Genomic DNA, 24,811 nt, shown 5'->3' with positions numbered 1-24,811 from the left:
AATAGACAGTTGGTGATTCAAGGCTAAAGCTAAAGGGAGGGACTAGGGCTGGGGGGAAAAAGAAAACTATCTGTCTCTCTGTCTTCATTTATTTTTATGTGCATATACATATATACACACATATACATATACCTATGTGTACACACATGTACATATATATGTATATCAGGAAGTCATCCACATACAGATGACAGTTAAAACCATGAGAGCTGGTGAGGTTACCAAGAGAAAGTATAGAGAGAAAAGAAAAAAGGACCTAGAGCAGAACCTTGGGGGGGCACCCACACTTTTAGGGGTCATGGATACAGATGCTGAGTTCCCAAAGTAAAACTAAGGAGGTGCACCAGGAGAGAGCAGTGTCATGAAAATACAGAGAAAAGAGAATATCCAGAAGGAAAGGCTAGTAATCATCAGTGTCAAATGCAGCAGATAGATTGAAAAGGATTAAGATGGAGAGAAGAACATTAGATTTGGTCATTAAGAAATCCTTGGTAACTCTGAAGAGAGATGTTTCATCTGGGTGAGTGCTGGTGAAAGCCAAATTGAGAAGGCTTCTTCAACTGGTAGCTAACTTTGGATGGTGAATCTCTTTGATCTTAAATAGACTGACCCTCTCAAGAGGGTCTGTATGGAAGCATAGACAAAACAGGAAGTAGAATCTGAGAAGTGCATAAATTAATTGTAGTTGCATTGGAAGTTCAGAAGAGTAAGAGTCACTTCTGTGGAGGAAATTGGTGGCATCTGAGTTGGAGTTGTAGGTATTTCAGCAGGTAGAGATGGAGTTTGGGGGAGAGAAAGAGGACATTTGAGGTGCAGGAAAGTTGTACAAATATTGTACAAAAGGGAGCAGAATAGGAAATGTTAAGGAAATGATCAGTTTTTTGACTGAAATGTAGGATACATAAAAGGGAGTCTATGAAGTAAGCCTAATTGTGGAGGCTTTGGACGCCAGACCAGGAAGTTTGGATTTACAAGGTAAAGGTGGGGCAGAGAGGAATGAGGCCTCTTATCTCTCTACCCACTTTTAAGCCCAGAAGTTATAGAGATTAGAGGCAGCAGTGCGTCTGGGTGAGAGATGATGACAACCAGATTTCTAAGAGAAAATGGCATGAAATAATAAGGTGACATTGAGTTTATACTACAGTCCTCAGGTACTTAAAGGGATGTATGATCTAATCTATGTGGATAGTCTCTCCAACAATGCAGATCTCAACTTGCCTATGCCTTCTTATCCTGTGTAACTTGTCCTCCCATAAATTGGTCACAAAGAATCCACCCTGTGGGCTGGGGTCCTTCCTCATGGTCTCTTGGCATCACAAGGATACCAGTGGAGCACGTGGGCCTGGTCTATTGGTTATTCCTCACTCTGTGTAACCAGTCTGTCTTTTTTTTTTGGTCATAATTTCCCTCATGGCATCCTTTGCTCTGCTTCTCTTTTGTATTTCCTTCTTTGTAACATGATGCCACTTTTTCCTGCCTACCATACATTTTTATTGTATTCTCTGTTTGAGAATAATTTTCAATCCTTCAGAATTAAGGTGAGCCTTTGTTTCGTGGACGAGTTCCATAGTATTAAGAGAACTTCTCGATCTCAACATGTCTCCTTGTCAAATTTGCAGCTTGGAAATCAACAAGCTACAAATCAGGGTATGATATGTTGTTTTGTTAATTGTTTAAAAAGCGATAAAGAAAAAATAATGCAGGTTAAACTTAGAAGTGTATCTTGCTTACTTTTTTGGAAAACCATTGTAGGGCAAGTTGTTAAACTAGTTACCAGCATACCCTGGGGAAGGGGACTTTCATTTTCATTTGAGAGAACTGGCAAAACAGTTTAGAGTCAGTACTTCCTGGGAAGACTCATACCCATTTTGATCGGCTACTCTCTTGTGTATCTCAGTGGTTTTAATTTCTTTTTGCTTTCACTCTTAAAACCAGCTAAGACTCAAATTGTATCATTCAAATGCTTTGTCACCATCTCCTCCTTTACCCATCTCACATGAATTCAACTGCCTTCTCCTTCACTCTGTCTCACATAAAGAGGTGTACTACTCCTTGCCAAGCAAACCCCTCTATCTGCAATCCCATGCATTCTCTCTTCTCTAACAGATTTGCTCTTCTGTCATCCTCTTTCTCACTTTTGACTCCTTTCCTACTGCCTTTGAATATGCCCATGTTTCCCCTATTCTCAAAAAACCCTCACATGATCCTTCCATCCCCACTGTTATCCTATATCCCCTCTGCCCTTTGTTGCCAAACTCCTTTGAGAAAGCTGTCGATAATAGGTGCTTCTACTTCTCTCCTTTTATTCCCTTCTTAACTTCCTATGGACCAGCTTTTTACCTCATCATTCCACTGAAACTGCTTTCTCCAGTTATCAATGATTTCCTAATTGCCAAATCCAGTGGCCTGTTCTCAGTCTTCATTCTTCTTGACCTCTCTTCAGCCTTGACACTGTCTACCACACTTTTCTCCTTGATACTCTCTTTTCTCCAGGTTTTCAGGATACCACTTTTTTTTTTAATCTTACTCATTTAATAAAGTCTTGTTCTCTTTTTTAATATTTAGGATTTTATTTTTTTCCCCAAATTACATGTAAAAACAAATTTTAACATCTGTTGTTAAAACTTTGTGTTCCAAATTTTCTTCCTTCCTCCCCACACCCCCTTAAGAACTCAAGCAATTCAATATAAGTTATACATGTGTGGTCATGCAAAACATTTCCACATTAGTCAGGTTGTAGAAAAAAAAACAGACAAAAAAACTTTTTAAAAAAGGAACTAAAAAAATTATGCTTCCGATACCATCAGTTCTTTCTCTGGAGATGGATTGCATTTTTCATAAGTCCTTCAGAGTTGTCTTGGATCATTGTATTGCTGAAAATAACTGTCATTCACAGCAGATCATCTTACAATATTGCTGTTATTCTATATACTATACTATTTCTCTTTGCATCAGCTCATATAAGTCTTTCCAGGTTTTTCTGAGAGCATCCTGCTCTTCATTTCTTTTTTTCTTTTTTCTTTTTTTTCTTTTTTTTTTAGTGAGGCAATTGGGGTTAAGCGACTTGCCCAGGGTCACACAGCTAGTAAGTATTAAGTGTCTGAGGCCAGATTTGAACTCAGGTACTCCTGAATCCAGGGCCAGTGCTCTATCCACTGTACCATCTAGCTGCCCCGTCATCATTTCTTATAGCACAATAGTGTTCCATCATAATCTCATTCCACAATTTGTTCAGCCATTCCCCAATTGATGGGCATCAGGATACCACTTTTGCCTGATTTTTCTTCTCTATCTATCAGACCCTTCCTTCTTAGTCTTCTTTGCTGGTTGTTCATTCAGGACATGTCCATTAATGCTGAGAGGCCCACAGGGCTCTGCCCTGAGTCTTCTTTTCTTCTCCCTCTATACTGTTTCATTTGGTGAGCTCATCAGCTCTCATAGATTTAATTATTATCTCTGTGCTGATGATTCTCAAATGTACTTAACCCTCTCTAACCTCTCTGCTCACCTCCTTATAGAAGATGGAATTTTAGTTGGCACTTGAAGGAAGCCAAAGCAGCTAGTAAGCAGAGATGAGGAGCATTCCAGGCATGAGGGATAGCCAGAGAAAATGCCCAGAGCCAAGAGTTAGTGTGTTAGTTGTTCCTGGAATAGCAAGGTTGCCAGTGTCACTGAATGGACTAGTATTCGACACTGGTGGGGGTAAGCAAGCAATCCCACAAGTTCTAAGCCAATTTAGGGGAAGAGAGGCATAAGACTTATCTCCCCAGTTAGGCCAAAGACCCCAAATACAGAGTAAAGCAGATTTTCATGCTCTCAAAACAGTCAAGTAAATCAAAAAAGTCTAATTAATTATAACCAAAACAATTAAACAGGTTATAAAATTAGGTCATCTAATTTCTAGTTTGAGAGTTTTGGGGCTTTCCAGGTTGGGAGAGGGAAAGAATAAGTTTCAGGATCCTCTACTCATAAAATGAAAAGATGTTCATTAATTATATCTACTTGCATGTATGAAGCAATAGATGGCTTATATAACCTGATTTATAATTAATTGGATTTTTGGGACTAATTAATTTGGGTATAAAAATCTGCTTTACTCTGTATTCAGGGTCTTTGGACTAACTGGGGAGTCCACTGACCCACTTTTTAAAAATGTCTAGCCATTAAATCCTTGATGTTTCATTAGTTGTTGTTAAATACTCATTACACATATATTCCATATATAAGGAGAACATACTGATCTCAAAGTCAGATTGTGTGGAGGCAGCCTCAGGATCATAGGTCTCCAAGAACAATACAATAGGACAAAAACCTTAACACTACAACAAAAGAAATAATAGAAAAGAATTATCCAGAACTTCTGAACAGAGAAAATGAAATTCCAATGGAAAGAATTCACAGATGTCCTCCAGAAAAAAATGGCTGACAGAAAATTCAAAGCTGCAAATTTCATGTGGTCAAATTTAACAATTCAGTTTAGAAATAACAAGTTCCGGGGGCAGCTAGGTGGCACAGTGGATAGAGCACCTGCCCTGGAGTCAGGAGTACCTGAGTTCAAATCCGGCCTCAGACATTTAACACTTACTAGCTGTGTGACCCTCGGCAAGTCACTTAACCCCAATTGCCTCTGAAAAAAAAAGAACTAACAAGTTCCAGAAGTGATCAGGAGAAAAACCTTCAAATACAAATGGAAGGAAATTCAAATGATGCAAGACTATTCTTCACTCTCTAGAAAATACAGGAGGCGAGGGCAGCTAGGTGGCGCAGTGGATAAAGCACTTGTCCTGGATTCAGGAGGACCTGAGTTCAAATTCAGCCTCAGACACTTAACACTTACTAGCTGTTTGACCATGGGCAAGTCACTTAATCCTCATTGCCCCTCAAAAACAAACAAACAAAAAAAAATAAGAAAATATAGGAGAGAATGGAACAAGGAATACTGAATAGCAGTAGAACTCTGCAAATCTGAGTTTAGCCATATATGACAAAGATGGACCGTCAACAATAAAGAGGTATTTGAAATGTTTTTATAAAGGAAACCAGAACTGAGGAGATTATTTGCTTCTCAAATACCACAAAACCAGAAATGCAGGCAGAGTGAATGAATGAAGCAGCCAAAGACAGCAACAGCCCCAGTGGCAGAGAGACCAGTAAGGGATATCTTTCCAAATGTACACAAAGAGACAAGGGTGAAGACAGAAATCTGGTAAAGTTAATGGTGAAGATGCAGACAGGGAACATTATGGTTAAACCTGTCAACACCCTTCTTATAGGTGAGTCAATGTCTTATTGTTTAGGACTATATTACAACACGGAGGGTACCTGAAGGGAGTGGGGAGAGGGAGTGTGGATGGAGAGGAACGTTTTATGTGCCTGGGTCAAATCAAGGCTACCAGTGAGGTTAAGGTAGCCTCTGTGATCTCAAAAAGAGTAGAGCCTACAGAACAGTGGGCGAGGGGGGAGGGGAAGGAGAGGAGGCCTTACTTTGATAGTAGGATGAGGTTCCACCTATGAATGTTCCTGTGAGTGAAGAGAGATGGATGGTCTACGAAGGAATATGGTGACCCTATGCTGAGTGTGGCTTGGGGGGGATTTGGTGCTTGAAAAGCTTTCTCATCCTACATCAGGGTAGAGGGAAGTTGAAACCCCTGGGGGCAACTGGCACTTAGGGGAGTGGGAGAACATGGGCCCAAGGAAGAGAGATTTTGAGGTGAATAGGAAAAGAAAAGTAACCAAGGGAGAATATAGATCAGTGATAGTCTGCATAATCAGGTATGTGGTGGGGAGTGCGCCTTCTCTGACTCCTGCAGTAGTTGACAGTGTTCTGGGATTGAGGCACAGTGATCAGAATTCAGACTGATGCATTTTCTAGATTGATATGGAAGAGATGTGTTGGACAAGCTAGGCAAAATGTTGCTCTTCTGCCATCTTGACTCTGATCCTCTAATTATAAGTTCATAGATAGGTCCCATTGCCCCTGGGCTCATAGGTGAGATCCTCTGGTTCCTCTTTTTAGCCAACTTTGAGCCATTTGGAAAATCTTCCAATCCCATATTCTTACCCCACGCTAACAGTCCAGTTTGACTCTAGATTGGGACAATGGTGTTGAAGCTTCAAGGATGACTTCAAGACTTTCCAAATTTCCCTTTTTATGCAGGAAAAGTCTTATCTGTGACATGTGTCAGGATTATTTTTAACTTTGATCCAATTCCAGAATATTGATCAATGGAGAGGAGAACATGGTATCAAATCTGTTTTTATATCTTGGGATCTTTGAGGCCAGCTCTCTATCTCCTATTTCTGGCTGATTCTTACACTAGGAATACTTTCCTAAAAAGCTCATTTCTAAGTTCAAATTCACTTCTATTGGAATTCTGTTGTGTTGAGCATTACACCAATGTTCTTGGCCTTATTCCATTCAGAATTATTAGTGACTTATACAAATACATAAATGACATGCTTATAATTAGCTGATGATATAAAAGCACTACAGTGACCTTCCTTGAACTTCAAATAATGTGTGGTACTACTTATACTCTTAGAGTTAGTTCTGCTTTATAGTTATCATATAGTTATTATATATTGTTACAAGTGTCATATCTAACCCCACTAGATTGTGAGTTTCTTGAAGTCAAGGATCAATTGTCTTAATTTTATTTGTATTCCCTCCCCCAGTACCTAGCATGATGCTTTGTATGTATTAGGTACTTTACTAAGTATATGCTGAATGAATGAATACACTGAGTGACACAGTTCACCTCCAAAAATACTTTGGTAGGCTGACTATAACAAAATGATATTTAATAGGCATAAGTGACAATGGGTTTCCCAGATCCATTTAAAGCCGTTATAGCTTCCTAGTTCCCGCCTGAATATGTGCTTGGTTGACATGTAACATTTGAGAACCAAGGACTCTTTGATGCTAGAATGAGGTATGTGAGTAGGATTTTAGTGGAAAGATGTTTGCTTAGCCTGTGGTAATGAAAGTTGGGGGTAGCGAGGTGGCACAGATAAGAGTGCTGGGCCTGGAGTCAAAGACTCATCTTCCATAGTTCAAATCTAACCTCAGACACTTAGCTGGGGAAGTCATTTAACCCTGTTTTCCTCAGCTCCTCATCTATAAAATGAGCTGGAGAAGGAAATGGTAAAACCACTCCAGTATCTTTGCCAAGAAAAACAGGGTCACAAAGAGTTAGACACAATTGAAACGACTCAACAAGAACAATGAAAGTTTAATTCCAGACGTGACTAGAGAGAACAAGGAGGTTGTTGGTTAGATCCCATCTAGACTGCTATTTTGGTTTTTAGGTGTGACATTTTTAATAAGTTTATTCACAAAGTAGAGTACATCAAGGAGATGGTATGGGAGTTTGAAACTAAAGGCATTATTAGGGAGTTTAAGTTGAAGAAGTAAAAAGGGGCCTTGGCAGTTGCCTTCAGTTGTCAGAAGCTTCCTCGTGTAGAAGAAGGGATTTATCATTCTGTGAGACACCAGAGGATAGAAGCATCGATGGGTGACAGTTAAAGGCAAGCAAATTTGGGGGTCAGTGTACAGAAGGACTTATAAGAATTAGTCAGTTAATAGGTTTAGTCCACTCTCCTCCGTGTTCTTCAGAGAGGTGAAATAACCTGATGAGTATGCAGGGAGGGGGGCAGAACTGGAACTGGAACCTAGGTTTTCTGACTCCAGTGAGTGATCTTTCTCCTATATTATGCCATTTTTCTACTTGAAAATTGAGTGGACTGCCTTGAAAGGTGGTGAATTCCCTGTCACTGAAGGTGCCAAGGCAAGATTGATATTAAGAGAGATGCTGTGGATGGAATTCATCTATTCCACATGGATTTGGAATAGATAAATTTTAGACTCTAGGGTTCTCTAATACTGATTCTAATAATTCTAATTCTGATAATTTATGATTTGGAGGTTGTCTTGTCAAACCAAATGGCATTTTTTAGAACATAGTTCCTGGCACATATCTAGTATGTTGGTCACATTCAAATATTTGTTGAATGAATGAATAAATAATAAGATTTTTATCCTACTAAGTTTTGGAAACCCCTTTCAAAATGAAGTTTATTGTCTTTTTTCTTGAATATAAATTCTTCAGTTTACCTCTGCAATAGTTTTCAAAAATATGTTTTGGGAAAAAGAATGTTTTTATTTTATTTGTAAATAATTTGTAATGCATAATGTTTTTGTTTGCTTATATTTTAGAGCTAAATAGTACATTTCTTTATCAACCTAATGCTTTGCTAAAAATAATATTTTATAATGATAGGAATTCTTAAAGTTTGTTCTTCCAATTAAAAGCATTTCATGTAGGGATGGGAAGTTCCTTTACTAAAAAGGAAAGTTAATGAATGTGGGGGTCATGAAAAATTTGTCAACAGTAAAAGAGCCTGTGTATCTTTTATATACCTATATACCCAGAGTTGCATAAACATTTCTTGGGGCAGGGAAAGGTCTGGAATGGAAAAAATTTAAGAAGCTCTGTTCTAATGGAAGGGTTCTTATTTTTTCTTGTTTAATGAACTCTTTTGGAAGTTGGGTAAAGCCTACTGATGTACATTTTTCTTTTTTTTTTTTTAAATTTTTGTGGGGTAATGAGGGTTAAGTGACTTGCCCAGGGTCACAGTGAGGCCAGATTTGACCTCAGGTCCTTCTGAATCCAGGGCTGGTGCTTTATCCACTGCGCCACCTAGCTGCCCCTATACATCTTTCTTGAATGATGTTTTTTAATACAGAAATTTTTGTGTATGTGTGTGTGTGTGGGGGGGGGTGTGCGTGCATGCATGCATGCTTATCAGAGTGGCTAAGTGAGAGGGGGAAAGAATTATAATTCATTGTTGTCACTTTTCTTACACAGGGCAAAAAGGAAGTGGATGCTCCAGAGTCAGCCCTCCTGGGAACAGTGGCATCTACATTGGTGACTTCTGAGTGTGACCCAGAGGTTATTATTGTGGGATCAGGTGTACTTGGGTCTGCATTGGCTACAGTACTTGCCAGAGATGGAAGAAAGGTGACAGTAATTGAGAGAGATTTAAAAGAGCCTGACAGGATACTTGGAGAATTACTACAGCCAGGAGGCCTTAGTGCTCTTAAAGATCTGGGTCTTGAAGGTAGGTATATATAATGCCAAGATTCTAACTTTTTTCATTGCCACTTGATGGCATACAAAATTTCTGTATATTCTTTAATTCAATTAAGTCGATATTTCTGTTTATGTCTTTGAAAGCTTACTGAATTTATTAACTTCTAGCTTAACTGAAAGCAGGAGTTAAGGGCTTGTTAGTTTGGGGAGATGGCCAGAAGTTTTTGATAGAATGACTTGAAGATAGTACTCTCTAGCCTCTTTGCAGTAGAAAAATGTTCTCGATATCAAATTTTGTGGTAGAGGGTAGGAATATACATCAGGGACACTGAGCAATTAGAATGAGTATATAAGCTTTTATATATATTTTATATAATATAATATTTTTTTATGTGTATATAAGCTTTTAGTTCTCACACAGTCATTAAAACTACTAATATAGACAGAAGTGAAGAAACAAGTACAAGGGTATTGTTATACCTGCTTTTAAGGAGGCATACATTGCCAAAGGTCTACCAAATCTGTTTTTATGAAGACACTGGATTTTGATGTAGGGAAAAAAGTTTGAAAAACATCTCAAACTGGGTTTATTTATATGTTATCCTGAGCTAACACATCTTGAGGAGTTGTCTTTTGTACTCATACCTTTTAGGATTTCCAAAGGTGCTAATGAGTCAACTCTGATTGTAGCATTAAAATAGCCATGTAATAAGGGGGCAGCAAGGTGGCGCAGTGGATAAAGCACCAGCCCTGAATTCAGAAGGACCTGAGTTCAAATTTGACCTCAGACACTTGACACTTACTAGCTGTGTGACCCTGGGCGAGTCACTTAACCCTCATTACCCTGCAAAAAAACAAAATAGCCATGTAATACAAAACATGGAAAATTCAATTTGAAAATTTACTAGAGTAGTGATTAGATTTTCTCCAGATGTTTTTTCAGTCTGTAGTTTTAGAAATATAGGAAGGGATGTGAATATTTATAATAATAGAATTTCCTGTTTGCCCTAGACCACAATGGGCTGAATAAACTACTGGGAGACCATTTTTAGGGTTCTGGTATCTATCTTTTGGTCACTTGGTATAAAAATAATTAACTTGAAATTATAGGATTGAGATTTGGAAGGGACCACAAAAGTTTTATCTGTTTCATAAACTTTCTCATGAAGAAACTGAGGCCTTCCTTGAAGGGTAAAGAAATGTGTCTGTGGTCATATAAGTAGTAAGTATTCAAACCAGATCCTTTAACTCCCAAGTGCAGGGATTTTGCCATGATTTCCTCCTCTTTCAGAAAGTATTTTAATTGCCACTATCATAAAGGAACAGTCATCTTGAAAGGTAAGGGAGTAGGGCGGAAAACTGGTTAATTCTTGGAATTAGATTAAAAGCAGAAAGTGTCATATTAAAATTTGTCCCTGGATCCAGTGAGATTTAAAGAGAGCAATTTTAATTGTCTATCCAAATTTGTGATCTTTGGTGAGCTTTCTGTTTAGAAAGAATTAAATTTATCCTGTATGCTAGAAATTAGAAGATAATGTCATTGCACATGATCTCATTTATGGAGAGCTCCATATTGTTTGTTTTCTGCCCTTACCTGATTTTTAAACTTCAGTGCTTCGGGAGTCAGATGTATTTGCCTCTTGTAGAACATTGCTGGTCTCAGCAAATCTGCCACTTCACTTAAAAACAAAGAAACATAAAACCATTAAAGGTTTTTAGGTACCGGAAAACGTACACATTATCTTGGAAAGATAAGCAATGTCAAATTAAATGACCTGTGATCTTCCATTGAGTAAATTTGTTCCACAAAAATGTGGCAGTGATTTCTATGCTATTAAATAACTAGAAAAAAAAATTGGGATATGTGCTTTCATTCTGTAACCCTCACCCTGGGGTGGTGTGTGTGTGTGTGTGTGTGTGTGTGTGTGTGTGTGAGGGGGTGCATTCCATCATTGTTTATTTGTTGTGTGAGATTTAAAATTGGATATACGAGCATTAAACTCCCCCTTTGACTTTACCCTTATCCTTTTCCCAGACCACTAAGAAAAAGAAGCCTCTGAGCTTTAATCAGTGAGGGATTAGCCTTTATTGTTTAGACAACAAACAGGTGATACCAATTAGGGAAATAGGAAAGTAGAAATACAAATGAATAGTCTTAGATCTATGCTTAGTCTAAATTCTTTTATAAAACTCACCGAATCCCAAAACTGCCTGCCAGCCCAAGAACCAGAGCCAATCACCAAAGTGTGCGCCTTCAAGCCAGAGTGTGCGAGACAGAGAACAAACTTCCGTTCTACCCTCCGTTTTAAGTTGGCATCCCGGAAATACAGCATGCTTGGCCACGCTCTCCTGGGCAACAGCAGGCACACCGCCCTTTGCTGTCTCCTCCCCAAAAGGATGGTCCTTCAGAAGGTGCTTCAGTAGCATGTGTTCAACTCTCAAATGATTAAGCTAAAACTTCCTTTTTTCCCCCCACATTCCCCCCTTTGTTTCATTTGAAAAACAAATGAGTTTGCTCAATGAAACAGCCAAAAATAATATCCTGTGCTAGCTAATAATATGATAATATCAATATAGAAAAAGGAAAGAGAAAAGTTTTGTCCAGAGGGGCAGTCCCTCATGAATGTGACGCTTTGACATTGGTCTTGCAGAGGGAGGGCCTCTGCAGAGAGTACATGTTACAGATGGTATATAATAACAGAAGGAGATAACAAAAACTAACAAAACAAAACTGTTCATATAAAGTCTCTGAGTTCTCTTGTCTTCTTGAAGTGGTAAGATGTCATCAGGAGGAAGCTGGATTCCGGTCTGGAAAACTGGGCTCTGGACTCTGATCTGGAAAGCTGGATTCTCTTCTTTAATTGCTGGATTTTTACTAAACCTTAGCATAGCATTGTCAGTGATCAAATTAATAAATTCCATTACATTCCGTCCTTTATGTGATAGAGGGTTGAGGTAGTTATGCAATCTATAGCACTTTTTACCACCACGTGTCTGGATCAAAGCCAAATTTAGTATGTGTTCATGACACCTGAAAAATGTTATGGAAAGATTATCATACCATATCTCATGGTTTCGAGATAGCCAGTGATTGTGCTTGGCCACAGGTGATTAGACTGAGCGAGACAAAAAGAAAACAAGTTCAGTTAAATTAGGTTATATTAGGAGGAAGAGAGGATGGAATTGGACTGTGCCTAGCAATTGTGCTCTACATAGTCGCCATCATAAGCAAACCATGGCCTTATGTATACCTGTCTCTCCTTTTGTTGCACATATATTCTCTCCAGGGCCTGCATCAGAGTTCACAGCAAGTTAGTTTCTGAAATGATAAGTTTCCATACTTCCTAAATCTCATATTCATTTCACCAAAGACAGTATGATGGTAAAAATGGGTGCTATGTTGCATAACTAAGGATATACTAGTGATATATATAATAATTACAAACCATATCCAGAGTATAATGACATATAAATGATAAATGAATGTAAACAACTGATTATATTAGACATTATTACATAATCTTCTTTTAGCAAGTAAACCACATCATCTTATACATGAATTCTCTAGTATAACAGTAGCAGATACTTAAAGTGGTGATTAATTTATCAAAAAGTAATAAGGCTGTTGAGGGGTTGCCCATCAATTGGGGAATGGCTGGACAAGTTGTGGTATATGAATACAATGGAATACTATTGTGCTGTAAGAAATGATGAGCAGGAGGAGTTCAGAGAAACCTGGAGGGTCTTACGTGAGCTGATGATGAGTGAGATGAGCAGAACCAGAAGAACATTGTACACAGTATCATCAACATTGAGTGTTGACCTACTGTGATGGACTATATTCTTCTCACCAATGCAATGGTACAGAAGAGTTCCAGGGAACTCATGATAGAAGAGGATCTCCAAATCCAAGAAAAAAAAAAAAAGAACTGTGGAGTATAGATGCTGATTGAACCATACTATTTCTTTTGTTTTGGGTGCTATTGTTTTTTTTTTTTTCTATTTTGAGGTTTTGCATTACTGCCCTGATTTTTTCTCTTATAACAGGATTAATGCAGAAATAGGATTAATGTTATTATGGACATATATGTGTGTGTAGATATATATATGTGTGTGTGTGTATATATATATATATATGTATATAGATATATATATGTATATATATATAGAGATATAGATATAGATATGTATATAGATATAACCTATATCAGATTACCTGCTGTCTAGGGGAGGGAGGGAGAAAAATCTGAAATTGTAAAGCTTGTATAAACAAAAGTTGAGAACTATCTTTACATGTAACCTTATATGTAAAAAAAAAAAGTAATAAGACTTCAATCAGCAAGATTCAATATTCAATATGTTCATTGATAGATCAAGCAATAGGGTTCAATAACCCTCTTTTTAAAATAGAATCCCATAAAAGAGAAAAAAAAACTCATTAGAACTCATGGTTCTCTCAAAAAGAAAGAGAAGAAAAAAAAGAATTCTGGTAGCTTCTGAGGCCCAATGGCCCCACCCACAGCATATACTTAAAATGTCTTTGAAAAGTCACTTAGTTTACAAAACTGAGTTTAAAAAAAGCAAAAGAAACAAAAGTTAAAAAGAAAAGAAAAGCCAAAAACTAAAACTAAAAGCAAAATATTTGCTAATCACTCTTTTGTCCTCTTAAAGAACTTAAAGGTGTGGTGAATTCCAGGCCTTTTCAGTGCCTTTCAAAAGCCAAAGCAAAAAACAAAAAGGATTAAGGGATAGGTACAGGTAGGGGAAAGGGTGGGGGAGATTAAGGTGGGCCAGAAAACCAGGCCATGTGCTTCAGTGGTTTGCCTGTAAAAGGAAATGCTTGTTAAATTTTAAGGTATTTAAGCTGCTAGAATTTGGGTATGCCACATTGTTTTAACTGGTTCCCCAATTCTCTGCATGCCAAAGTAGCATGGGTTTCTGAATTGTCATTGATTTTTCTAATGCTGTCATAATGTTTTCTATGGTAAAAAATGTGGAGTTCTCTAGCATCAGCTTTGTCTGTGCCACTGATTTTCAATAGGGGCTGATTCAACTGATTGAACTATAACATTCAACTGATGCTGTCTAGGAAATGCTACAATCTTATCATTTCCTCCCCAGTTTCCAAGTTTCTTTAATTCGTCAACATATTCTTCAAAAAGGGAGTCATTTATTCTAAAAGACTCAAACTCAGTTCTGTGGTTAATCATATAAGAAGCAGATTCTTGTCTGTGTCTGAGATGATTCCTACAATGACCTTCTAGCTGATCTGCTAAGGCCCTAAAGAGGCAATTTCTGTCTCCCAATACTTTATGAAGACTGAGTCCCAAAGCTTGTGGGACTATCAAATGGGAACTGCCTATTGCCCCTGGGCTCTATTTGCTCTTTAACAGTTGCTACTGTTAGGGTTTTTTGCTCTTTAGCATCTACTTGAGTTTTATCTGAAATCTCTTTACCTATGAATGGTGCAGGCTTTTTACATGAGAGCAATGAATCCATGAGTCTTTCTCACCAATTTTAATGGCAGTAGGAGTTGTCAATAATACCCGAAAAGGTCCCTCCCAAGTGGGCTGGGTTCCACTGGTTCTCTGAAAATTCTTTACATATATTTTATCTCCTGGATTTAAGTTATCCAATGAAAAGTCTAAGGGTCCTGCCTGGACCACAGCTCCTGCTTCATGGAGTTCACATAGCCTAGTTTGTAATTGCTGTATATAGGAGGCAACAGAAGTATCACCTCCCACCAGTGATGTATAAACTGGGGAAAAAGTTTTAGCTTGGATAGGAGGGTGACCAAAAAGCATTTCATAAGGAGATATATGAAGTTCTCCTCTTGGTCTACTGCATAGATAGAATAATGCCAATGGTAGAACATCAGGCCATTTCAAATGGGTTTCAGTATATAATTTGCCAATCATACTCTTAAGCTCTTTATTCATACGTTCAACCTGGCCTGAACTTTGTGGGTGGTAGGGCGTGTGGAATTTTGGAGTTACTCCCAAGAAAGAGTAGATTTGGGATAAAATCGAATCAGTAAAATATGTGCCTTTGTCAGAATCAATGCGGGCTGGTGGGCCAAAACAAGGTAGTATCTCTTTAAGAAGAATTTTGGCAACAAAGGCAGCTGTGGCTTGGGGGCTGGGAAATGCCTCCACCCACCGAGTGAGCTGATCAACTATAACAAGGCAAAATTTATAATGTCCTGCTTTTGGCATTGTAATATAGTCAATTTGCAAGTGCTCAAAGGGTGTATGTGCTAGAGGACGTCCTCCATAAGCTTTGGCCTTAAAAGCATGCTGATTATATGATTGACATGTGGAGCAGCCCAAGCAGATTCAAGATGCTGTGTTAGTCACACCTGGTGCTATCCAGGTTCTCTTAATAGAGTCTACAATGCCTTGTGTACCAAAATGGCCTTTTCTGTGAACAGAGAGGCATACCTGGTGGTAGAATTGGGCAGGGCAATGTACAATGGCTAGGGCAGAAGGCAGTTTCAGGGCATCTAGGAGGTCCTTAATAAGGTCCCCGTTAGCAGTAACCTTGCCCGAGGATGTTAAAAAGCCTCATTGTAACCAAAGCATGCCAATTGAGTGACATATACTGAAGCCATATTTCAAGTCAGTAAAAATGGTGGCACTCTTCCCTTTGGCTATATTACAGGCTTGTGTAAGAGCCACAAGTTCAGCAGCCTGTGCACTATGGGAAGGCAGAGAAGCTGCCCAGACAGTGTCATAATCAGAAACTACAGCAGCTCCAGTGAGACGGGTCCCCTCTCTCATAAATGAAGAGTCACTTAGTTGAGTACAGGTCTTGCACCAAGGCCTCCTTTTGGAAGATCACCCTAAGTACAGAGAGGCTTATCCCCAAGTAGGTTGACCATTTGGTGATAAATTCTTGGGCCATGAAATAAAGGAAAATACAAAGCGATTCTCAGCCCTTCCACTTCTGCAGTAACAGTGCTGGAAAAGGGAGCAGAGGGTGCTAAGAATCACAATTTTTAGATAATCTATAAACTTGAAGTTGGTTGTTGATACTGCAAATGTGAGATCTTTGGCCATTGACAAATAAGTGGACATAGTACTGGGAGAAGTTAAAGCAATCTTGGTGTGTTCACTCTGAAATAAGCAAACAAATGGATTTCACAGCTAAATGGAAGGATGGGTCACAGGTTCCCCATATAGAGGGAATAAGATGACTGCTGAGGTCCCTTTAAACTCTTAGATTCTATAGTTCTGAGTCAATGGAATTGGTTTTTATCATATGTCCAAAAGCAATCAAAAACATTTTATGAGAGGCTAGGATATGTATTTAAAGACTAACCATCATGAAAATAATTTCAGATTATGAACCAACATTCCTTAAAGATCCAGCTAAAATCCTACCTTCCCCTGAAGGCCTTTCTCAATCAGTGTTAATTCTAGTGCCTTCCCCCTTTGTTGACTATTTCCTGTTTATCCTTTATATAGTTTATTTGCCCATAGTTGCTTGCATGCTCTCTCCCATTAGATTGTGAGCTCCTGGAGGACGGGAATTGTCTTTTGCCTACTAAGATCAAAAGGATAAAGACTTGTGGGTTACATGGATGCCTCATGCCTATGCATAATGAGCGCTTTCTCTGAAAAAATAGTCAGATGGTGAAAGACATGGTATTTGTTGAATTACATCACAAAAAATGAAAGTAATTATATTTTAATATACAGGAAACTATTTGTTAAGTCATCCTTGAATCTGTTGCATATGTACAGACCATTGACTTTTTAGAGCAAAAATCAGAATTATTCTAGTGTCTTTTAGCATTTAGAATATTAGTGAGAAAAAAATATGTACATGATTTAGACATAAAGGGTGATACCATAGGTATATTAGGAAAGGAACGAATAGTTTACCTCTCAGATCTATGGAGAGGAGAACAATTTATGACCAAACAAGAGATAGAGAATATTATGAAATGCAAAATGGATGATTTTGATTATGGTAAATTAAAAAGGGTTTGTATAAACAGAAGCAATGCAGCCAAAATTAGAAAGGAAGCAGAAAGCTGGGAAACAATTTTTACAGCCAGTGTATAAATAAAGGCCTCATTTGTAAAATATATAGAGAACTAAATCAAATTTATAAGAATGCAAGTTATTCCCCAGTTGAGAATTGGTCAAAGGATATGAACAGGCAGTTTTCTGATGAAGAAATCAAACCTATCTATTGCCATATGAAAAAGTGCTCTAAATCACTAGTGATTAGAGAAATGAAAATTAAAAAAACTCTGAGGTACCACCTCACACTTATCAGATTGACTAATATGACAAAAAGGAAAATAATAAATGTTGGAGAAGCTATGGAAGAATTGGAACACTGATGCATTGTTGCTGGAGTTGTGAACTGATCCAGCCATTCTGGAGAGCAATTTGGACCTATGCCCAAAGAGCTATGGGACTGTGCATACCTTTTGACCCAGTAATACCACTACTAGGTCTGTATCGCAAAGAAATCATAGAAGAGGGAAAAGGACCCACATGTCCAAAAATATTTATAGCAGCTCTTTTTGTGGTGGCAAAGAATTGGAAATTGAGGGAATCCCCATTAATAGGGGAATGGCTGAACAAGTTGTGGTGTATGAATGTAATGGAATACTGTTGTGCTGTAAGTAACAATGAGCAGGAGGATTTCAGAGAAACCTGGAAGGACTTACATGAACTGATGTTGACTGAGAGGAGCAGAACCAGGAAAACATTGCACACAATAACAGCAACATTGTGTGATGAACAACGGTGATAGACTTGGCTCTTCTCAGCATTGCAACGATCCAAAACAGTTTCAAAGAACTCATGATATAAAATGTTCTCAACATCCAGAAAAAAGAACTGTGGATTATGAATGCAGATTATGTTTCTACTTTTGGGCTGTTTTTGGTTTTTTTCCTTCTTTTTTTGAGGTTTTTCCCTTGTGCTCTGATTCTTCTTTTACAACATGACTAATGCAGAAATATGTTTAATGTGATTGTACATATATAATCTATATCAGATTGCTTTCTGTCTTGGGGAGGAGGGAGGGAAAGGAGGGTGGGAGAAAAATTTGGAACTAAAAACCTATGAAAACAAATGTTGTAAACTATCCTTAACTGGAAAATAATAAAATACTTTTATTTAAAAAACAACAACAAAAAACCCCATTCTATCACTATTGTGTGACTGCAGGTCTTAGTGTGTCCCACAGAGGGCAGCAGAGAAGTTCATGATTGGTTTGCGTAGTCTAAAACAACAAGAAAGAAACCTGAAAGAACTGGAGTCGAGGATGTCATTAGAGAAACATCCGAACTAAAAAGCTCCTTGGCTGGTCACATGGCAAGATCAGATAGAATAATTGGACAACCCCAGTGTTGCATTGGCATCACTGAGAGTCAGGAGAAAGCAAGGAAGCCTTTTAGCACATTGGTGAGCTCCCTGCAGCCTGGGCAGGCCTGGATACGTTTCAGTGTCTGCATGATTCAGGTAAACATCCAAATCAGTGAGATGACAGATCCATTTGAGGATGTGTGGGTGTTACATTAGCACAGTCATTGTGGTCCCCTTCGCTTTTTTTGGATGGCAGCTCTCTGAGGACAGAGAATGTCTTAAGCTTTATTTGTAAACCCCTCACAGTCTTTAACATGGTCCTAGGCACCGAGTGGGCACAGCTGATTTTGTTGAATGGAATTGTTTTGTAGATGCAGTGGAAGGCCTCGATGCCCACACTGTCCATGGCTATGTGATTCATAACGAAGGGTGCAGCGAAGAAGTTGAAATTCCATTCCCATGCTCAGCAAACAGTCAGGTGCAGAGTGGCCGGGCATTTCATCATGGACGGTTCATCATGAATCTCCGAAGGGCAGCTATGGCAGAACCCAAGTAAGGCTATAGCTTACAGCGTTTAGTGATCATTTTGCCCTAGTGTAAATATTAAGTGAATTTTCCTAAGGGATTTCTGTGGCAAATATTATAATTTAATAGGTCCGTGGTACCAAAAGTGTGGGTATTTCCTCTCCTAATGAAGATCACAGCCCTTGTAGGTCTTTTCAACCTTTATGATTCTTGTGCCTTTATAAATCCCCTATTGCGGAGCCAGCCACCCAGTGTGCTGAAGAACTTCCTTCAGTTCTTGGGCCATTTCCGAGCTACCAGTGTGACATCTGGCTACTTAAAATACATTAAATACAATGGCATGTGATTTTCAGGGCATTTTGCCTTGTCAGAGCTTCAGATTTGGAAGGGATCCCAGAGGCTACTTTAGTACAGCCTCATTTTACAGAGGGAAATTGAGACCAAGGGAGTTTGTGACTTGCTTTTAAAGGCATAGCATAGAATTCTCTTTTGACCAATAATAGCTCATATTTATGTAGCACTTTAATGTTTTCCCCTCAATATACTTATGAAGAAGGTAGTACAAGTATCATTCCCATTTTATAGCTAAGGAAGCAAATTGAGAAAGGTTAAGTCACAGATCCGTAGTCATTCAACTACTAAATGTTGAAACGAAGATTTGAACTCTGGTCTCTTACAAGTACTCTGCATTTATTGCTATGTGATGCTGTGACCAAGGCCCAAAGTCATTATTTGCTCAGTTGGATACTTAGATTTGTAGATGTTTTAGTATCAGCATCCATGAAGTATGATGTAATGGATATAGAGTTGTCCCCAAAGCCAGGAAGACCAGGGTTTAAGTCCTACCTCTCACCCATTTTAGCGGTGTGACTTAACCTCTCAACAACTGTCTTTATAGCTATCTAAGACTCTGAGTGGCTGAATTTCATTGATAGGGGTTATTGCCTCACCTAGATATTCCCTACACCAATGAAATAGATCCAGTACCAACCCTTTCCGTATCTATAGACTATATAGGGCTGCAATATGTATCAACCCAGCCTCACTGCTGACCCTCAACAGATAAACATGATCTTGGCTATGACTGCTTGATCTGGACTCTTTTTAAAGTTACATACCATTATGAAGAAATATTATTCTCAGCTTATTAAGGACTTATTAAGGACCCACTTGTCCTAGATGCTGTCTAAAACAAATTAAACCTTTATTAGAGAATGTAATAGAAAAGCATTTATTAAGCTTTTACTATATGCCAAGCATACAAATAGAAAAGCAAGACTGTCAAGAAGTTCACATTTTAATTAGTGGAGGTAAAACATAAAGAAAGGTTCAGCTTCAGGGAAAACAGAACAGCCAGGTTGGTACTTGGGGCCTGGTGGACAAAGTAGCAGGACCCATGGATGCTTACGGGGATGGGGAGAAATTCCAAGACTCAATATACAGAGGGGCTTTGGGACTTGGGGGGGCAGGTAGTATCTACTAAGGAAGGAGAAGAGAAGGGTTCCCCTGGAGCTACCATAGCTATAATTGGCAGGCTGGAGGTGGAGGTCCTTGCTTCCCCACCATGCCTCTGAAGGTGCTGCTTGGTTCTCAGGTCATTTGTTTGCAGACTGAGACTGGCACTGAAGCAACGGGCTCTAGGCTAGGGCAGCTGCTGATGCTGATCTATGTGGCTAATCTTGAAACTTGAGAATAAATTATTTTCTTAACAAATTGAATGTTAACTGCATCATTATTTTAAACTTTAAAATGTGTAAAAATATGAGATATAGGATATTAGACAAAAACCATATGGCCCAAGTTCTTAACTTTAATTTTCATACTCTGCCACATATTTTTTAATAACTAGATGCTAGTTTAGAAAAAAAAGGTTTGGTTAAAGGATATCATTTTAATATTTTTCTTTAGAAAGGTTGAATGAAATAAATTATGTTGCTTCTTGTGGCCAGGATTCCAAAATGAAGTACATGTATATAAACAAAATCCGTTTTAGTGAGTTAGAATGAGAAAGCAAAAAGGAATATAGTAAGACGGACGCAAGTTTCTTAAGTGTGTTCATTGTTTTAAAACAGTAAGAATCTTTTCATTTTTATTCTTCTTTGTGTTCTTTCTTTAGTACAAAGTACATTGAAGGAGTTGTGGTGAAATTGCTAGAGGAAGATGATATTGTGATAGGAGTTCAGTACAGAGATAAAGAAACTGGAGATACCAAGGTGAGTTTTATCAAACTCTTCTTCATAAAAAGATGGATAATTTTTATTATAAAAGAGCTAATTTTTTATTCGTTTCAGACTTTTGTTATTCATTTTTAGTGTTTGAGCACTAGAGGGTGTTAGGCACAAGAAAAGAACATTTTAAACTGAAGCATATTAATCATGCATCATCTGTATCTTTCTGTCTAAAATGACAAGGCTCAAAAAGCTCTTGAAACAAAATTTTATAATGATAGCAAATCTGAGATCAGAAATGGACTGTAGAAATGGACTGCAAAGCTTCTTAAAGTGTGGGTAACTGAATGGTGAGATCATGAAAAATTTGACAGTAAATGTTTGATTTGTATACCTATTTTATATACCTACATACCTGGTTTTATGTAAAAAGCGATTGCTAGTGGAAAAAGTTTAGTAGAGTAGTTGGGGGAACTGGATTGGGAGCGGAGAGAAGGAAGGGTCAAGGAAAGAATGAAGGAAGAATAAATTACTACAAGTTAAATTAATTAAAGTCTCTGGTAGAACAACACCCTTAAATAGATCCTGAAGTACTCTGATGTTAGTTTTTTTGGAGGAGACAGAGAGAGAGAGAGACTAAGACTGATCTAGTAGTTCTTTCCTCACTTCTTTTTAGATATACTTGTTGCCAAGTCTCCTTTTTTTTTTCTGAGGACTGTTATAGTTCAGTAGGAGATTTCTCAAGGTTCTTCCTACTCATATCGGAGAAGTAAAAGTATTTAGGCCAAATGCCTTTATAACAACAATACTTTCTAGCAGTATCTTATAACACAAAAGTTTTGAGAGGGAAGAATTGGGAAATTTCCCTGTAATTTGTAAACAAAATTTGACCTTTTATCTTCTAGTAATCCTGAGATCCTCAGTATATATTTCAAGACCTGCATGGTTTAAATGTTGCAGAAAGCAAAATATCCTTTGGAGTCTAAGATGTTTGATAGGGTAAACACTTAGAAAAGAGAGATAGGCATTCCTTAATCTTTTTAGCTAGTCAAAACAACTTCTTTTATATAATAGGGATTTACATTTTAAACATGCTTACTGTACATTTCATTTTTTATCTGACAAACATTAATTTATGTTACAGGAACTCCGTGCACCATTGATAGTTGTTGCAGACGGGCTTTTCTCCAAGTTCAGGAAAAACCTGGTCTCCAGTACATTGTCAGTCACATCCCATTTTGTTGGCTTTCTTATGAAGGTATTTTAAGAATCTTATCTAGAGAAGAAATAATGATAGTTTGAAGTTTTAGAAAATAATTAAGCGATCAGGTTTTTTTCCCCCGCAGGATGTGCCACAATCTAAAGCAAATCATGCTGAGCTCATTTTAGCAGATCCTAGCCCAATTCTCATCTACCAGATTTCATCCAATGAAACTCGGGTTCTTGTTGATATTCGTGGAGACATGCCAAGAGACTTAAGAGATTATATGGTAGAGAAAATTTATCCACAGTTACCCGGTAAGAAAAGGATTCTCTTTCTCTTATTACAGTTTGGCAGTAAAATCTCACCAAAAAAAAAACAACCAAAGAGTTATATGAATGTCTGCTACTATTATTATTATTATTGGATTTGTTATTTTCCCACTTCCATTGCGCCATTACTTAATCACTTTGTGTCTAAACAATGCTAAAGACATGAGCAAATAGTGAAAAATTGGTTGAAATGTTTCATTATTTTGTCCAAACCTATAACTTAAAGCCACTATACCCAAGTAATTAGAGAAAAGTTGGCAATAAAAGTGATTTTTAGGTGATAACAAATTGTCCTGTTATAATAAAATTATCATTTTCATTTGCTCTTATTTCTCTGACTTATTACTGGGACTGTTATAAAGTTGGGGCAGCTAGGTGGCATAGTGGAAAGAGCACTGATCTTGGTGTCAGGAGGACCTGAGTTCAAATTTGGCCTCAGATACTTGACTAGCTGTGTGACCCTGAGTCATTTAACCCCCAGTTGTCTCAAACATCCAGGGCCATCTCCAGCCGTTATCATCCTGATGTCTGTCTTCCACTGGACTCAGATGGGTCTGGAGGAGACAGTGAGGCTGGTGATTTTGCACAGCCTTCTCTCACTTAAATCCAGTTCACTGCAAGTCTTGACATCATCTCTTGATGGCTTGGTCCTCATCAAGAACAAAGAGTACTCTGCTTTCTCTGTTTTCTTGAAATGGTACCTTAGACCTATTTAGTGCCTAGTCATTCAAAAGTTTCTGATTTAGAAATATAGGGGAAAAGTCAGAGACCATCTACCTGAAAGGGCTCTTGGCTAACATCTAGTTCACATCTCTACTGTTATGGAGTCGAAAATTGAAGTCAAATTTGTTGTGAGTTTTGAATAAATGTTCTTTAAATCAGTTCGTTTTGAGGTTTTTGCAGGAGAAAATATAATTTTGCCAATACCTAAACATGTAAAATCTTTACAAGCAAGTTAACTAAAAGTGACTTTACCTTTCAAAATGAAAGCTTTTCATGGAAATGGGTTTCCATAGGGAAAAAGTGAGTAAATTAATTTAAGATTTAGGACTAGAAGGAAGCTTAGAGGTTATTCTGTTTTACTTTATAGATGAGGAAACTTGAGGATCTGAGGGGTAAAGCGACACTATCTGAGGGGCAGGTCTGGGATTTGCATCCTGGTTGTCTGACTCTAAAGCCTGTGCTTTCCATTTATCATCTAATTAAAATCCCTAGTAGATAATATTTGCTCCTTTTCTCATTATAGTGTTAAAACTTTAGTTTTAGTGTCTCCTATTACCCGATAGTTTTTACTTATATTAAAAAAAATGAAATGCCATCTCTCCCCGTATGTTTTTAAACATATAAAACCTGAGCACAACCTATGATTATGGGTCCCCCCTTTTTCTTCAAAGCAATCTCGTTTAAGTAATGTGACCTTTATTTGAAAGATATACCTCCTCAGCTATATCAGTATGACGACTCTCTTTAAAGCTTGACGCGTGTTAAGGGGTCCCATGAACTTGTCTTTTTGAGTTGCCCTATCTTCCAGAAACAGGGGACCCAGAGCATGCAGGAGGCCCTGAATGTGTCAAGGATGAAGCTCCCCCTCAGCCAACATAATTTGTTGTTGCACCTCAAGCTGGACTCCCTTTGTGTCCTTGGAAGGCAAGATCAGGTGCCAACCAGGCTGGGGCAGTTCCTGTGCAGCTGGGCTCCTTTGCAGAAAAGAAGGCCCTCCTATCTTCATGGTCTAGCAGTTCCCAAGGGAAAAAAAGGAGGCTTTTGCCATCACTTGGCTCCTCCCCCTGGGGAGTGGTCTTATCTTTTTTCTGATCTTTGCTGCAATGTTTCCCCTCTCATGTCACTCCCCTTCCTGGTATCCCCTTCTCCCTTTGTCCTGCTATTATACAAATATAAACTTCTGTAAAGACTGGGAACCCTTTGGGTTCCACATTCATGTTTATTTCTCTTGTGATAAACCTGGTTTTCACATAACTCATGATGCCTGTTGACACAATGCCATTTACTTAGGTAGTTATAATCCCAAGGATTATGTAATTTATTCTTTATACATTTGTAAATATTCTTGCATGTATATAGGCTTTTAAAATTTTAATTTTTTCCAATTAACAAAAATATATTTTTTCTCTCCATAATGGGTGGGAACCCCAAAACAAAACCA

General features: G+C 38.1%; 1 protein-coding gene across 2 annotated transcripts in view; it reads left to right on the top strand.

Moving 5' to 3' along the window:
* The window catches only part of SQLE (squalene epoxidase), a 48,764-nt gene that overhangs the window by 11,724 nt on the left and 12,229 nt on the right, over positions 1-24,811 (top strand). For both annotated transcript variants that reach the window (XR_006354223.1, XM_043979341.1), the window contains exons 2-6: positions 8,868-9,120; positions 18,793-18,973; positions 21,063-21,159; positions 22,259-22,372; positions 22,461-22,632. Coding sequence is in view for 1 of the 2 variants with exons in the window: in XM_043979341.1 (XP_043835276.1) it covers positions 8,868-9,120; positions 18,793-18,973; positions 21,063-21,159; positions 22,259-22,372; positions 22,461-22,632 (817 nt within the window). In the remaining variant the exon portion in view is untranslated. The remainder of the gene's footprint in view (positions 1-8,867; positions 9,121-18,792; positions 18,974-21,062; positions 21,160-22,258; positions 22,373-22,460; positions 22,633-24,811) is intronic.

Source organism: Dromiciops gliroides, chromosome 1 (genome assembly GCF_019393635.1).
Source record: "Dromiciops gliroides isolate mDroGli1 chromosome 1, mDroGli1.pri, whole genome shotgun sequence".
In the NCBI taxonomy this organism is placed as follows: domain Eukaryota; kingdom Metazoa; phylum Chordata; class Mammalia; order Microbiotheria; family Microbiotheriidae; genus Dromiciops; species Dromiciops gliroides.
The sequence above is the reverse complement of the archived record's forward strand: the minus strand, read 5'-3'. Positions and strand labels throughout refer to the sequence as shown.